The sequence below is a fragment of the Protopterus annectens genome, chromosome 1.part1 (genome assembly GCF_019279795.1).
Source record: "Protopterus annectens isolate FY-2018-M chromosome 1.part1, PAN1.0, whole genome shotgun sequence".
Taxonomy (NCBI): domain Eukaryota; kingdom Metazoa; phylum Chordata; order Ceratodontiformes; family Protopteridae; genus Protopterus; species Protopterus annectens.
The window spans coordinates 360,382,171-360,399,080 of NC_056726.1; the positions used below are offsets into that span (position 1 = coordinate 360,382,171).

Genomic DNA, 16,910 nt, shown 5'->3' on the forward strand with positions numbered 1-16,910 from the left:
AATGGGTCTAATGAGTGTCGAGTAGAGGGGAACAATGACCTCTCTTTTCCTGGATGAGAACCCTTTTGTGATGAGGTATGCTATGTAGAAGGATTTCCTGACTACTGTGGCAATGTGATTATCAAAGGAGAGACTACTGTACACCTGGGTCCCAAGGTCTCTTTTCACACATTCGGTGTTAAGAAGACTGCCGCCTATGTGGTAGCTCATGGATACAGAGTTTTTACCAAAGAGGATAACAATGTACTTTTTGGCATTGAGCTTGAGGCCATGGCTCTGACACCAGGCATCTGTCTCAGTGAGGCCCTTCTGTAGGATGTCCACATCATTTGGGGACTTGACTATATCTCCTAGTATGCAGTCATCTGTTAACTTCATTAGCTAGAGACCTTCGGTGTTAGCCTGTACTTCAGAGCCATGGGCTCAAGCTCAATGCCAAGAAATGTATTGTTATCCCCTTTGGGAAAAAACATGTATCCATGAATTACCATATAGGTGGCAGTACACTAAACACAGAAAGTGTGATAAGAGACTTAGGGACACAGGTGGACAGTGGTCTCACCTTCGATAACCACATCGCCACAACAGTCAGGAAATCCTTCTATGTGGCACACCTCATCACGAAGGGCTTTTCATCCAGAAAAAAGGAGGTCATTGTCCCACTGTACTCATCCCTCATTAGACCCATTATAGAATACAACGCCCCATTTGGTATGTACCTCTCAAGACATCTGCAACAACTGGAAAGGCCTCAGAAATACCTCACTAAAAGAATCACAGGCCTAAAGCAGATGCCCTACGCTGACCGCCTTAAAAACTCCAACTATACTCTGTCGCATATCGTCTACTCAGAGGCGATCTCTGCTTAACATACAAGGCCATGTCAAACCCAGAGCTGTTGGACATGCTACACTTAAAGAAATCCCAATCCCTCAGAGCTACACGCTCCAGGGATCTAAACCTTGTCATCACAATAAACAAAACATACTGGAGGGATAGGTTCCTGACCCAGAGACTCCCCAGACTCTGGAATAGATTGCCCATACATGTCAAGCAGAGTGCCTCTTTGGACCTCTTCAAGAGGAACCTTGACGTTTGGATGGGAGAAAGGAAATTCACCCCAGGGATCACGTCAGTCACCCTGCTAGATAGGGGTCCAGGAAAGTATAAATGTAACATGTGCCGGTATTGTAAGTTCATTATGGTGGGCTCATCTTTTGTCATCAGAGAATTTAGATATACTATTCAAGGTAGATTCAACTGTACCAGTTCAGGAGTTGCTTATCTAGCCCGGTGTTCTCATTGCCCAGTTTTCTATATCGGCAAGACCGATAGAAAACTAAATGAGCGTATCTATGAACATACATACGCAATTAGAAAAGGTAAGGTAGAAAATGCATTGGCAAAACATGTAAAGGAAAATCCTTCCCACCTTTTCTCATTTACTATCATTGATCATGTTAGATTGGATGGCAGGGGTGCTGTTGATACTCTCATTTTAGAGGGAAGAGAGCTGCTATGGCAACTAAGATTGGATGCATGCCACTACCCGGGTATCAATGATAGGTTGTCTATTTCTTGCATATTGAGATTAAGGAGCCTCATGAGATAGGGCGTAGCATTATTTATTTATTCTATTTTATTTTATTGTTGTTTTCATTTTATCTCAATTTCATCAGTACTAGGAATTATATATTTATTGTTCAACAGAATACTATTGGAGTTAACTAGTGGGACATTATGGACTCGTGTTGCGATTTTTATAATGATTCTTATTTTTATTTTAAGCAGAAGTAAGATATACTGTATTTAGTATGAGTGAATCATGTTTCATGTTTTTTCTTACTTTTATACAGTGGCATTTAATGTTTTTTCCAAATATTTCTAGCATTTTTATATGTTGTTAATTTGTTTTATTGCTTTAATCAATATGAGAGGGTACTTAAATGGGTGATGTTTTAAGTGACGTTGTTTCCGTTTTATGCTTTCAGTGTTTCTGAGGAAGTTGGTGAATTTTAAACTGACGAAAACCTCGCAAAGAAGCTTAACTTCATTAATAAAGTCTGTTATTCCAGTGTCACCGGACTCTTTACTGGATGTTTATGAGGAGCGAAGGAGTGTAGTTTCCTTATTTTGGTACAGAGTTTGTGCATGTACTTGGTTTGTTGAAGTGTTTTGTTTTGAGATGGATACTACCCTTTTACTGCCTTCTGGTACTGCTTCGGAGGATACAACTTCTAGTTTAACTCAACTAGTGGAACTTTTGACCCAAAAGGTAAATACCTTATCGGACCATTTCAATGGCTTTATGGAGTCCCAAGGGAGCCCTGAAGCAAGCGTCACAATTCCGCCACCAGATACGATTGTTTCTGGAAATAACCACGACAGAGTTCATTCTACTAGGCGACCAGGCAATTTGGAAGATAACGGCTCTCTCAATGACAGTACAGGTGGAGCTAACCGACTGGAAGGTCTTAATCCAGTACCTGGTGTGGGTATACAAGGTGAAAACATGCAGAACATATATTCCAGGTGAAGTGTTCCACTATATTCTAATATTGCTGCTGGTTCTACTGTCAACAATCATTCGGAGTCATTTAATCTTACTACGTGGCTCAGTCGCCCAGTTTCCTTACAGGATAATCAAGGGTTAACTAGAGAGACTTCAGGTATGTCCAAATTTATAGATCTGCCATCTAAATTGAATATGTTCGATCAGAGCCTGATGAAATTGAGAAAGATTAAGCTGGAAGTGGCTTATTTTAATGAGTGTAAACTATCTAAAGTGGTCCCCAAAAGTCTTAGGTCCTGGCAATACCCTACGGGGTTGGTGGAGGGATCCACTTTCCATTCAGACATGATACAGTTGTTCAACAGGCATGATTTTGAACTGTTGGACTTGATTAAGGACCATTACCAACAGGCAGCTGATATTTTAACTAAAGAAATAACCAATTTGGATGTGGAAATCAAGAACAACTTGAATTTTCATCGTTACCTCTTTGAGTATGAGAGGTCATTTAACAGTATAGACCAATATATCAATAAAATCACAGCTAATAAAATAAAAAAACTTAAAAGGGACATTAAAGCCTATGGGGAGGGTACGGCATATCCAAAACCGCCCCCTTCACAAGGTAATTATTTGGCTTCCAGTGTGTGTAATTTGGGAAGAACTAGGAACCCCATCATGGAAGAGAGGGCAAATTCCAGTGTCATCATCCAAGGGGAGTCATTTATCACCTGGAGAGGAAATTCGATGGAGTGATCGTTTAGCTCAACAACAGTGATCTTCTTTTTCTGTCCAGGAGACAGACCAGTCAAATTTTCAGAATTCAGCCTCTCACCATTCCTCCAACCAGGGCCGGAAGACCAGGAACAAATCCAGGAACAGGAGGAATTAGATGAGTCCCAGGATGTAGAAGTCCAGCTTTCTAGAAAGTCATTCGTTATTACTACCAATGCTGATTCGGACTTCAACATCTATAACTTTTCTGACTTTCATTTTTCCAGTGAACTGGTGGAATTATTAGCCACGGGCCTCAATTTTGTCCCTACTAAAAGGGCGGATCTAGCTAAAACTTTACTAGAATTGATGTTATTTGTCAGAAAGTTAAATTTGCTCTTCTTGTTGGGCCAGGGTTCTAGAGATTTGGGTGTTTTTAACATCCCTAGTACCTATAATCCTCCTCTATGTCCATCACTTGAAGTGTTCAAACAGATTTGAGAACTGGACATCCGTCATTTATTATGCCAACCCTCTTTACCCCATGAAGTAACGTTTACTATCAGTAAGACAGAAAGAGATCTTTTGGATCTTCTTTGTAAAGCACCAGTTAGAGTCATGGCACCCGATAAGGGGGAGGCTTGGTAGTGATGAACCAATGTGATTATATCAGGAGAATGGAGGATGTTTTGATTACTGATACTTACAAGGAAATATCTAAGAACGAGTTGAATATAGGCATTGCTAGAATTGCAGGTTATTATAACGATATGTTTATTAATAATACAGTAGATCTACATTTATTTAATTACATATCTATACCAGCGCCTAACATTCCTATAATTTTCTGTTCTCCTAAAATTCACAAAAAGCTTGAAGACCCCCCTATGCGCCTGTTGGTTAGTGCTAGAGGGAGCATAACCTATGCAGGGGCTAAGATGGTTGATTCTATTTTGAAGAAATATGTAGCGAGTGAAGTTCAGATTTCAAAGGACTCTTGGTCATTTCTGTCAAGAGTAAATCAAACCCCTTACAAAGCTGATAGTTATTTTTTAACTATAGATGTGAGGGATTTATATTCTTCCATCCCTCATACAGTGGCACTGGACTGGATTTCGACCTTGATGAATGTTAAAGGAGCACCCAAGGAGGAAATACAATTGGTCAGCGAATTGCTGTATATAATTTTATCCAACAATTATGTATCCTTTAACAACAAATACTATTTACAGAAAATCAGGCTACCTATGGGTTCTCCATGCGGTGCTAGTGTAGTGAACTTGGTGATGGCATTTTGGGAGAGGGAATATGTATTTACATATCCTCTGTTTCAGGAAAAAGGTATTGTTATATACACGCTTTTTGGATGATATTTTATCATCCTAAAAGGTGAAATAACTACAGTGGATACACTTTTAAATCACTTCAACTCTTCTACTGATTTCTTAAAATTCGCTTTTAACGTGGAAAGTAACAGAACTTCTTATTTGGATGTTGCTCTTTCTAAAGAGAGGGAAACTAATCGTTACATAGCTAGAATACACAGCAAAGAAACATTCTCTAACAGCTACTTCCAATTTAGCAGTTGTGGCCCTTTTTCTCAAAAGAAATCGATCATCAAGGGGCAATTGGTGAGGGCTGCGAGAATGGTGACTCGAGATAGTGATTTTGTTAATGAATGTAAATTCATGGAGAGTCTTATGTTAAGGAGAGGGTACCCAGCTGATCTAATTTTGGACTTGGTTTGTGAAGTCCATAATAAGCGGGTGTCAGGTTTTTATGTTCCCATATTAAATTCTTCCAATACCAGTGAGAATACAAGTCCAGCTGTTAAAGCTAGCAAGACAATCCACCCCTATAGCCTTATTCTCACATATAATGTGGATGTAAAGGATATTATTTCTATTATTTATAATAATTTGAGTTATCTCATGCAAGATGGGCTGTGTAGAGCAACTGCAAGGGAATTCCCCAAAATAACATTCAGGAGGAGTAAAAACCTAAAAAATATCTTAGAGTCCCAGTACGAGCCTACGTTGGCAAGATCTGGCACGTATTGTAAGTTCATTATGGTGGTCTCATCTTTTGTCATCAGAGAATTTAGATATACTATTAAAGGTAGATTCAACTGTACCAGTTCAGGAGTTGTTTATCTAGCCCGGTGTTCTCATTGCCCAGTTTTCTATATCGGCAAGACCGATAGAAAACTAAATGAGCGTATCTATGAACATACATACGCAATTAGAAAAGGTAAGGTAGAAAATGCATTGGCAAAACATGTAAAGGAAAATCCTTCCCACCTTTTGTCATTTACTATCATTGATCATGTGAGATTGGATGGCAGGGGTGCCGTTGATACTCTCATTTTAGAGGGAAGAGAGCTGCTATGGCAACTAAGATTGGATGCATGCCACTACCCGGGTATCAACGATAGGTTGTCTATTTCTTGCATATTGAGATTAAGGAGCCTCATGAGATAGGGCGTAGCATTATTTATTTATTCTATTTTATTTTATTGTTGTTTTCACTTTATCTCAATGTCATCAGTACTAGGGATTATATATTTATTGTTCAACAGAATACTATTGGAGTTAACTAGTGGGACATTATGGACTCATGTGTTGCGATTTTTATAATGATTCTTATTTTTATTTTAAGCAGAAGTAAGATATACTGTATTTAGTATGAGGGAATCATGTTTCATGTTTTTTCTTACTTTTATACAGTGGCATTTAACGTTTTTTCCAAATATTTCTAGCATTTTTATACATTGTTAATTTGTTTTATTGCCTTAATCAATATGAGAGGGTACTTAAATGGGTGGTGTATTAAATGACATTGTTTCCGTTTTATGCTTTCAGTGTTTCTGAGGAAGTTAGTGAATTTTAAACAGACGAAAAACTCACAAAGAAGCTTAAGTTCATTAATAAAGTCTGTTATTCCAGTGTCACCGGACTCTTTACTGGATGTTTATGAGGAGCGAAGGAGTGTAGTTTCCTTATTTTGGTACAGAGTTTGTGCATGTACTTGGTTCGTTGAAGTGTTTTAGGTGCATAACCGATATCCCATGGCAGGACAAGATCCCCAACAGCTTAGTGCTTGAGATGACGGTCACCAGCTCCATGTTCACCCTCTTGAAACAGACATATGCATATGCATTAGTTGGGCCATGTCTCAAACATACGGATGGCTGAATACCAAAAGATCTCCTTTTTCGAGAGGTGGAGTCTGTAAAGTGGCCGAAAGGGTGACCCAAACTGCGTAACAAGGACATATGCAAGTGCGACCTCAGTACTTTGTCCATCATTGTGACAACTAGTATTCTCTTGCCTCAGACAAGACTATATGGAAACAGGAAGTGAAGGAAGGTCTAACTATATATGAAAGAACCTTGGGAAGGAGAGAAGATGTAAAGACAGCCTTCAGGAAGATCCATGCCCATGAAACCAGACGGAAATCTGCCTACTACTGCCCAGATTGTGGAATGTACTGCCATTCCCAGACTAGATTGCACAACCACAGATGAGGCTGCTCAAATTAGTCCAAGAGAAGCACAAACCCATGATTCTTTATAATTGAAGCATACCCACTACTACTAAATATATATATATATATATATATATATATATATATATATATATATATATATATATATACACTGTATTTCTTTCTAAATAAGACCTAACCAGATAATAAGGCCTAGCATGGTTTTCCAGGGTGGTCAAGATATAAGCCCTACCCCAAAAATAAGCCCAAATTAAGATTGACAACAACACACGACGGACGTGTTGAATTATAAAATAATATTATTGACACCTGTTGGCTGAACTTATCATACTCTGCTCACCATTTTCAGACCATTCGGACACCCAAATTCTTGTCTTTGCAGAAAATCTTAAGATTCTTCCCCTGGGAGTCCTCCACGATTCTTACTGTAACCCTAATCATCACTCACACTTGACGGTTGAGATCCTGGCCCATAAACCCCCGCAGGTGTACTTTGATCGGTCAAAGTACAGACAACGTGCGTAAAGTGCATGCTCATGATAAAGAGCAGCTGTGGTTGTGTCTTCTCTTCATAACCGGCACCATTTTGTTTTGCCACTCCATTCTCATAAGTCTTCAATTAACCCCCCTCCCAACAAGATGAGTGCAAAAAGAAAGAGCGATTCCATCAAGTCCAAGAAAGGAATCATGGAGGACTCCCGAGGAAAGAATCTGATGGCTTTCTGTAAAAAGAAGAAGTTAGATCTCCGAATGGTCCAAAAATGGCATGCAGCGTACGATAACCTCAGTCAACAGGCCGACGAGGGAAATGCTAAGAAGTGTAAGTGTGGATCAGGTCGGCAACCATTATTTCTTGAGCTTGAAGGCATCATCTGTGAGTGGATTGCTAACAGGTGAGCAAAGTTTTTGGTTGTGCGCAGGGCTGATATTCAAGCATTTGCCCTTGCAATGGCACCACAGTTAGAAATATCCCCAGAAGAATTCAAAGAAACAACACTGGCTGGATGGCTTCCTTAAGCGATATGAACTATCTCTAAGAAGATCAACATCACTGTTCAAGCTGGAAGATACTGAAGTTATTAAACATGCACTTGCGTTCAAGTCCTTTGTTGATGGCATTCACTTTTCTAAATACCAACTCTCCAACATAATTGCTATGGATGAAACTGCAGTGTTTATGGGCCATGGATCTCAAACAACAATTGATCAGAGGGGTGCCTTGTCAATCTACATTCCATCCACTGGTTACGAGAGTGCAAGTGTTACCTGTATTTTGGCAATTTGGCTAGATGGAAAGAAAACCCCACCTTTAATCATTAGTAAAGGCAAGAAAGATAAGATTGAATGTGTTTCAGGCATTTACATTCTTGAAGCCAAAATAGCCTGGTGCACACAAGCAGTTATAAGGAAGTGGGTTGATGTAATGCTGCCACTTGTTTTGCGAGGTGGCGAAAGAGATTTGCTAGTGTGGGATTCAACCAGCACTCACCTGGCTAAAGAAATTAAGAAATTCCTAGCACAGAGGAGAATAGATCAAATAATGATTCCCGCAGGAATGACTACCTATCTCCAGACTCTTGATATTGCAATAAACAAGCCATTCAAGGACCATTTGCACATGGAACTCAGTGACTACATTGAAAAAAGAATGGGGAGAAATCAGCATGGAAACTTTGTGAAGCCTAGCCTGCAAGAGGTCGTGACTTGGGTGAAAAATTCATGTGATAAAATCACTGACAGCTGTGTTACCAATGCACTACCAGCAGGCTACTTGGACAAGCAGTGCTCATTTAAGGAGAGCTCTATTGCTAGGCATGACAGTTTGGGGCCAATGGTGCTACAGGAAAGGAAGTCGCAAGAAGTTCAGGCCAAAATTCAGGGGTTGGGCACTAATGACAATGTTCCAGAAGAAGATGACATGACTGTATTTGAATAACTGTGAAAGCCAAGGTGCAGATATTCTGAAGTTGAAATGTGGTGGTGTTGCTCCTAGGTTCCTAATCTCTCTAACACCCAATAACTATCTCCCTGAGCTGACTCAAACTCTCTGCAACTTCTTCTCAATACACTATATCTACTTTGTAAATAATGTAAATAGCTTCTTACGTCAAGTGAATGCATGTAAAGTGTTTCCTTACTTTAAAAGATTGTTATGTATAATGTTTCTACACTTCAATTACAATGAAGATATATTTTCAAATGAATCTCTACAGTTCAACCATTCAGATACATCAAAATTATCTTTGTCGATCAAGCCTGATACGGAACGTACATATTTGTAAACTGTACTTTATTCTGCAACTTACTTACTTTTGTAACTTTATTGTTTTATGTTATATGGAGCTTTTCTTCCTGGGCCTCCAATCAAAACGGGCACACTTGGGCCCAGTGGACTTCCCTGGTCACCAAACTGAAATAAATAAATAATAAATAAATGTTTGTTGCACTGTTTATGTACAATTCTGACACAACTGTCAACCTGTTATTAGAACTGTTGTCCAATAACAGAAAGGTACGAAATAAATGTCAATTTGTGTACATGAATAAATGTCGATTTTTGTACATGAATGTCGATTTGTGTTCATTAATAAATATCAATTTTTGTGCATGAATAAATAAATAAAGGTATATTGTTGTATGGTGCGGGTAAATAAGGCATCCCCTGATAATAAGCCCTAATGTGTATTTCGGTGGGGGAAAGAATATAAGACCCAGTCTTATTTTCGGGGAAATACGGTATATATATATATATATATATATATATATATATATATATATATATATATATATCTACACACACACACACACACACACACACACACACACACACACACACACACACACACACACACACACCCACACACACACACACACACACACATGCACATATATATATATATATATATATATATATATATATATATATATATATATATATATACATATATATATATATACATACACATGCACATATATATATATACATACACATACGCACACAGACCTGCATACATACATTAGAATGCAAAAATATGTACCTGAATATGTCCTATAGCAGTTTAAGTCCAACTCACTGTCTGAGTCTTGCAGTTGCACCTCCTCTGTACTTAACTCACCATTGCAGTATCCTAGGCATCCTTAAGGCCCTCTGATTCTAGCTTTGACCTCATTCAGACCTCCTTTCTCCTCAACAACCTCTCAAAGGTACATGAAGCCGTTACCCTGTTCAGCTATTTTCCCTTCTTTCTCAATTTTCAGCTTCTTCTGATTTTCCACATTTACTGGCATTTCAACTGCCTTGTCTGTACTTAGTTTCATTCCATGTGCCTTCAGTTTTGCATTCCATTCCCCAAGACTTTGCTGAAGTTCTTGCTCAGCACCTGCCAGTGGTGCCACTTCATCTGCATAGAGCATCTTTGTTGATCTACCTCCTCCAATGTATTTGCTGATGTAGTCCTTCACCAGTATGAACAGCAGTGGGTTCAGATACAAACAATGGTGTGCATCTACTCGATACCACTCCCATTGGGAACCCATCTGTGAGACCAAACACTGTTTGTACTTGAGTCATTGGGTCCTTGTACACAGTTTGCACTAATTCTACCAGTATTTTTGGAACTTCGAACAGGACTGCCCAAATCAGCTGTCTTGGGACCTTGTCATAAGGTTTATATATATATATATATATATATGCAGATACACACATACACAAGCGCGCGCGCGCACACACACACACACACACACACACACACACACACACGCGCGCGCGGGCGCGCACACACACGCACGCACCCACAAATACATACACCAAGGGAAGCACAAATACACAGCAGCAAGTGTTTCATTGTTTTTTGCAGAGGGGAAGCCCCCTACATCCTTATGTCAGGGGATGTTCCCCCACTACTTTATATATATATCCCAACTTTGAGATTGCACAACAGTGGGGAAAAGGTATATTGCCCTCTCCCTTTGCTGCATCTCACACTGATAGTAACTAGCTCCTTTCATTTGGTAGCTGGTACAATACTACTGCACTCCTAAGTAAAGAGTCTAATACCAAGACATTACCCTTATACACACAAAAAATATATATAGAATAAGACATTTTCCATTCCATAAAATTTTGTAAGAATATTTTGAGCAGACAACTTTAGATCCAATAGCTAACATTTTTAACATTTTTCTTTGATGAATGAGGACACAGCTGATAATTTTTAATCAGCTACATCCTCTATCACCTAAACAGCTCCCACATATGTATATATATATATATATATATATATATATATATATATATATATATATATATATATTTATTGGTGGACTTCAGTCTATTGAATTTTCACATAACTGAAACTTAAAATAAGGAGACGAAAAGATCGCAATCGCACATGAGCGAATGTTTACAATGCTGAAAGTCATAAAAATGAAAAAAACAGCTTGTCACACACCACTCGGACCTTCTGAATGGAGATGGTGGTACAGTGAGGATCAGGAGATTTACCCTTTTCCCCATTGTAATGCAATCTCTGAATTGGTATACATAATTTGCAGGGAGTGTGTGTATGGGGGGGGGGGGCGAGGAGTCATACAAAAAGGTAGATTTTTATTTAGAAATTATGTGTTTAAACGGAGCAGCTTTTTTTTGTTCTTATGACTTTCAGCATCGTAAATGTCTGTTCATTTGCGATTGCAATAGTTTCATCTCATTCTTTAATTTTCAGATATGTGCAAATTTGATAGACTGAAGAAGATCCATATATATATATATATATATATATATATATATATATATATATATGGATCTACCTGACTAGATCGAAACTTCATAACACCGACAACTACTTCACAGACACCACATAATCGACAGTTCACAAACACGAGACCACATACACTCAACACATCATAACAACAAACAAAACAAATCCCCTATCCAAAACCCACACACACAACACAAGCACACCAAAATCCTTACAAACCAACACTAACCCTTACATACACAACTATCTACAACCCTAACCGAAACCCTAACCCTAAGGTCCGTCACTATCGCACACTCACCTAACCCGCGCCCTAACCCTAACTCACTTAACCCGCCCCTAACCCAAAAAATATCACTACTGCACCCTTACCTAACCCGCGCCCTAACCCTAACTCACTTATCCCACCCCGACCCTACAGACCACCAACATCGCACACTTACCTTACTCACACCCTTACCTAACCCGCGCCCTAGCCATAACTCACTTATCCCACCCCTATCCCTACAGGCCGTCAACATCGCACACTTACCTTACTCGCACCCTAACGGCCGTCACTACCGCATACTTACACATCCTTTCCCCATCTCAGTGTTCTCAGCGTCGGTGTCTTCCTCCGTCGGTCTTCTGCCTTGTCGATCTTCTGGCGCTTTGTCGGTGTTATGACGTTTCGATCTACTCAGGTAGATCCATGTATATGTATATATATATATATATATATATATATATATATATATATATATATATGTGTGTGTGTGTGTGTGTGTGTGTGAGTATATGGGTATGTGTTAGAAGATTGACTGTTCATAACATTGACATGAGAAAGTAATGTTTTACTGATACACTACTGGACAAATGGAACAGGATCCTTGAATGGGTAACACTTTACAAAATAACGGAGTCAAATGTCAAGAGATAACTGGAAATGATAGGGGTGGAGGAAGAATCTGCTTCATTGTGCTGTCTGACAGACTCAGGCATATCACACAGATCAACTGTCTTCTCCTTACAACTTAAATCTGTATATATGTATGTAAATCATATTCTATCTTAACAGCTTTCTCCAGGCATTGCACAAAATGAACTCAGAATATTAAAATGAACTGCTATATGTATATTACTGGAAAACTTAGTCAACATATATCTTTGGATTAATCTATGGTCAGAAAGGTGCTTGCTGTTGAAGAATATTTACAAGATGTGTCTGTGGGCCTTGGTAGCACATCAAAAGAAATCACTGAGAGACCAGAGACTCTTCTAGAAAGTGGTTGCCACTCTCTCAAAAGAATGATGATCCATGATGAGACAGTTTGCATCATCTTTTCAGAAGGAGCAATATGAGATCCTCATGATTTTGTTAAGTGCTTTCTTCTGAGTTTTTCTTTAGCCGATTGAGACAGGGTGCCAAACCCCCTATCATGAAGTACAGATTCAGTGCCCGTTAGATGACACAACCTCACTTTTCCATTTAAAAAAAATACAGATTGTCAGAGAACACCTACAAAGAATATCCAAAGAAGTTTATAAAGACAAGAGCAATTTTCCCATGCTTCTGCAAGCCAGACCTGTAGCTTATGCTTTCAGTTTCTCTATATACCAATACCTTTTTATGGAAAACCGCTAACACTCAACATGCCAAAAGGCAGGGGTTCACAATTTGCCCATAGCTACTGCTCTGTCTCGCTACTTTGGATCCTCTCAAAGGTCATGAAGTGAGCTGTCTTAGTACAGTTAAGTGTACACCTCTACAGGTAAGAATTACTTAGTCATACAGAAGGAGGGCCACTGGCCTCCATCAAGGTCCCACTCTCACTCACATCCTGTCTCATTGTCCAAAAGGCAAGAATAGCTATACGTTACTCAGTCTCTTCTCTCAATAACTTACTAAAGTCCCCCCTCCCCCCCCCCCGTGGTCCTACAGGATTCAAAAACAGTTCATAACTTAAGGTATAATCAGTAGAGCAAGCAGAGAATCAACTGTTGTCCTAGTGAACTGGTGTTAATTAGTGTTCTATATCATAGATATTTAGCAGACTGTTTCTTTTAAAAATATGTCAATGATGGCCTCAGTATCCTTACCTGACTTGTCTCTACAGACCTTCTGCAACACAACCTGGCACACTTTTCCTTCTGAGGTACACAGATAATATCTCATGTACATTTATTCTTGTCCTCATCTCACTGCTCACGCTGTTAATCTAAATGGGCTAGAACTTTATTTTTTGTATTCCTCCATATATTCCAGTTTCTCACTCAGATCTCTTCCTATTATCATAGAACAAGGATGTTAATATCTAGCATTACAAAAAATATATGCTATCATGGAATTAAATCAACTGAATATAACAACATTGCAGTTGCTGAGAAAAGACTCTTGGCTAACATCAAAAACTGAAACAATACTAATTTCATGAATGCTAATCATACCTTGACTTATGAATTGGGCCCATTCCCATCACGGTATTAGGTTCATAGACTCATAGTTAAGTACTAGGCAATTGGTCTGCAGATCATGTCAAGCCTAGCTAAAAAAAAACTGTTTAAAATGTTCCTCTAGCCTCAAGGAGGGCAGGAAAAGATAGAATGGGAGAGAATTTGAGGCTGCCCATCCAATTATCTAGGTTGACCTTGAAGGTGGCAAGGGTGCTACCCTGCTTGACATCTAGTGGAAGTTTATTCCAGAGGCGAAGGATACATTTGGAAATGACTCTATCACTCCAATGTGTCTTATTTGTTTGCTGATGATGGTTTAGTTCCTTTAACTGAGCATTTGATGTACCATTAATTTTGCGATGGAATAGGAAATCAAATAGGGCTGACTCTTTCATGGCATGAAAGGTTAGACATATGTCTTATTGAAGGAGTCTCTTAGAGAATGAGTATAAAGTGCTGTTAGTCTCGCCTGATAACTAAAATTATTGAGGCCACTGATGTTTTTACTTATGAATCTCTGAGGTCTCTGAAGTTGTATAATATGTTTACATAAATACATGCCAAAAGGTGCATTATATTCAATAATGGGTCTGATATTATATCAGTAACGGAGAATTAAGACTTCTTTCAATCTAGTGGAGATGCCTTTGGAAATTAGATGGGCCAAATAAAAGGCCTTCTAAACTACTGTGGTCAAATGTTAAGAAATTATCAACAAAAGTACCCAGATCCTTTTTAGTAGAGTGTGATTGGTGGGATGCATCTCCTGTATGGTAAATGAAACTGTTTTGTTTACCAAAATAAACTATGCTACATTTTTTACATTTAAATTGAGACCATTGTCCTTGCACCAACTGTTAACATGGTCTAAGCCATGTTGGAGCAATTGTGAGTCAGTTGAAGATTGAGTAACGGCACCCATTTTACAGTAATCTGCAAACTTAGTTAACCATAGGCCAAAAGGGCTGACCTAAAGGGCTGAGAAATATATGCCAAATAGGAGAAAGCCCAGAACTGAGCCCTGTGGTATATCACTGGTAACTGTTTTGCTGTCAGAAGTAGCACCTGCTACTCTAACCACGCAGGTTTTGTTAGACAACCAGTTAGCTATCCATCACCCAGTATATTGATTTATATTTATATTTGTAAGTCTGTTAATAATACTTGCATGGGAAATTGTGTCAAAGGACTTGGCCAGGTCTAGATATGCTTTAGAAACCCAAAACACTTGTAGAAACTAAACAATGAGAAACAATACAAAGCTAAATACTGCATATAACATACCATGATACAAAGGATTCATAGTTAATAAGTAAACCCTAACATTCCTACTATTTTTATGCTGCATTTACATAAATTTATTTCCTAGTTTTAGAACTCTTTTTTGCACTTTAGCTTTCAGTAGGTGTCAACCTTGGTTTTTGCAGCCCCTCATTTCCTTGGAATAATCCTCAGCACTGACAATGCACTCCCACACATCACAGATTCATGTTTAAAGTGTCCGAATGTACTGTGATCTCAGTTTTGCTATTAACTGACATAATATTCAATAAAATGTGTTAACTTCTCTTTTTATATTTTTCAGTTAGCCCAGCAGATGTATGTTTAGTTAAAACTAATATAAACTACGGCTGATGTTTTAGTTTGACATGTCTGGAATACAACTTTACAAAATTCAGAAGGTTAACACAAAGTATGAAAGAGCCCTTCCATATACCAATATGTAACTTTTTATTAATAATTCTATTTCCATTAAGTAGTTAAAATATACGAGTCCTACTATTGCCCTTGGGCTAATTTACAAAATGAAATTGGATTAAACAAATTGATTGGCTATACTACAGCCTTATAGCTAGGGAATAAATACATCACCATTCAGTAAGATGCTGCCCTTGCTAGACATATGTTTTAGCATATACCAGATGGTAATTTACCAGGAAGGCAGTCCAGATGGTGGTCACATGGTTCAGCTTCAGTCTCTGAAGTTGTATTCATATTGCTTTGGTTCTTACTGCGACGCTTATCTGAAAAACAAAAGGGCATAAATAGACATCAGTGCAGCCTGTTTAATAAGAGCATGCAATGTACTTCATCAGCATCAGGCATCACATTAGCTAAAGCAAAGAGTTTCTTAACTGGATGATATGAAATTACATCTCGTTATAACACTGAGATAACAAATGATTTCGGTGCCAATAATAAATCACGTTAGACTGCAGGACTGACAGGGGATTACAGCTGGCTACAAAGCTGACACAAAGTAACATTAACTGGTGACACAGCTCTTTTTGATTGCTGAGATGATCCAGATTTGCAAACTGAAAAACACTCATCCAAGGTTTTAAGAAACCTGACCTCAACAATTCATTTACTGAAACTAAAGTAGATCACCTTGATTTAGGATTCAACAGATAAACTCCTTCAGTGAAACAGAGTTCTTTCTCCAGTTAAATGTCTTAAGCGGTCACTTCACTCTTACCTGTATGAAACACACAGACATACAGTACCAGCATGCAGTAGACACACATATATTAAACACAACACGTGCCCCACACAACCAATGTCAAATAGAATGGGTGGGGGGGAAGCAAAAAAGGAAGGCAAGCTCCATCACTTAAAAAAAAAAAGATTAATTCTGCAATATTGTTTAGTCAGAGAGTTTATCTCAGACAGCAAAGGCTATGAGCTGGTAACAAGGTGCATCTTTTTGCCCCGAGTATGATGCCTACAACTTCCACTTGCAAAGTGCCTGAATTTAAGCAAGCCACTTAATTAGACAGTGCTACCACATTGCCATGAAAAATGGCACTTGTGTCTAGTGGGCTTCCATAGTTAAATTAATAATAATAATAATAATAATAATAGTAATAATAATAATGTTATGCACTGGACTACAACTTGAAAAAAAGGAAGAATAATATAGTGCTTAAGGTGTTGTGCTGTGAAGGTACAGACTTGAATCATATTGGTTATCACTTAGATCT

The 16,910-nt window shown here is 38.5% G+C and overlaps 1 protein-coding gene across 2 annotated transcripts in view; it reads right to left on the bottom strand.

Annotated features, from left to right (window-relative positions):
• The window catches only part of DRAXIN (dorsal inhibitory axon guidance protein), a 902,970-nt gene that overhangs the window by 111,329 nt on the left and 774,731 nt on the right, over positions 1–16,910 (bottom strand). For both annotated transcript variants that reach the window (XM_044075268.1, XM_044075275.1), the window contains exon 5: positions 15,861–15,950. In XM_044075268.1, coding sequence (XP_043931203.1) covers positions 15,861–15,950 — 90 coding nt within the window. The remainder of the gene's footprint in view (positions 1–15,860; positions 15,951–16,910) is intronic.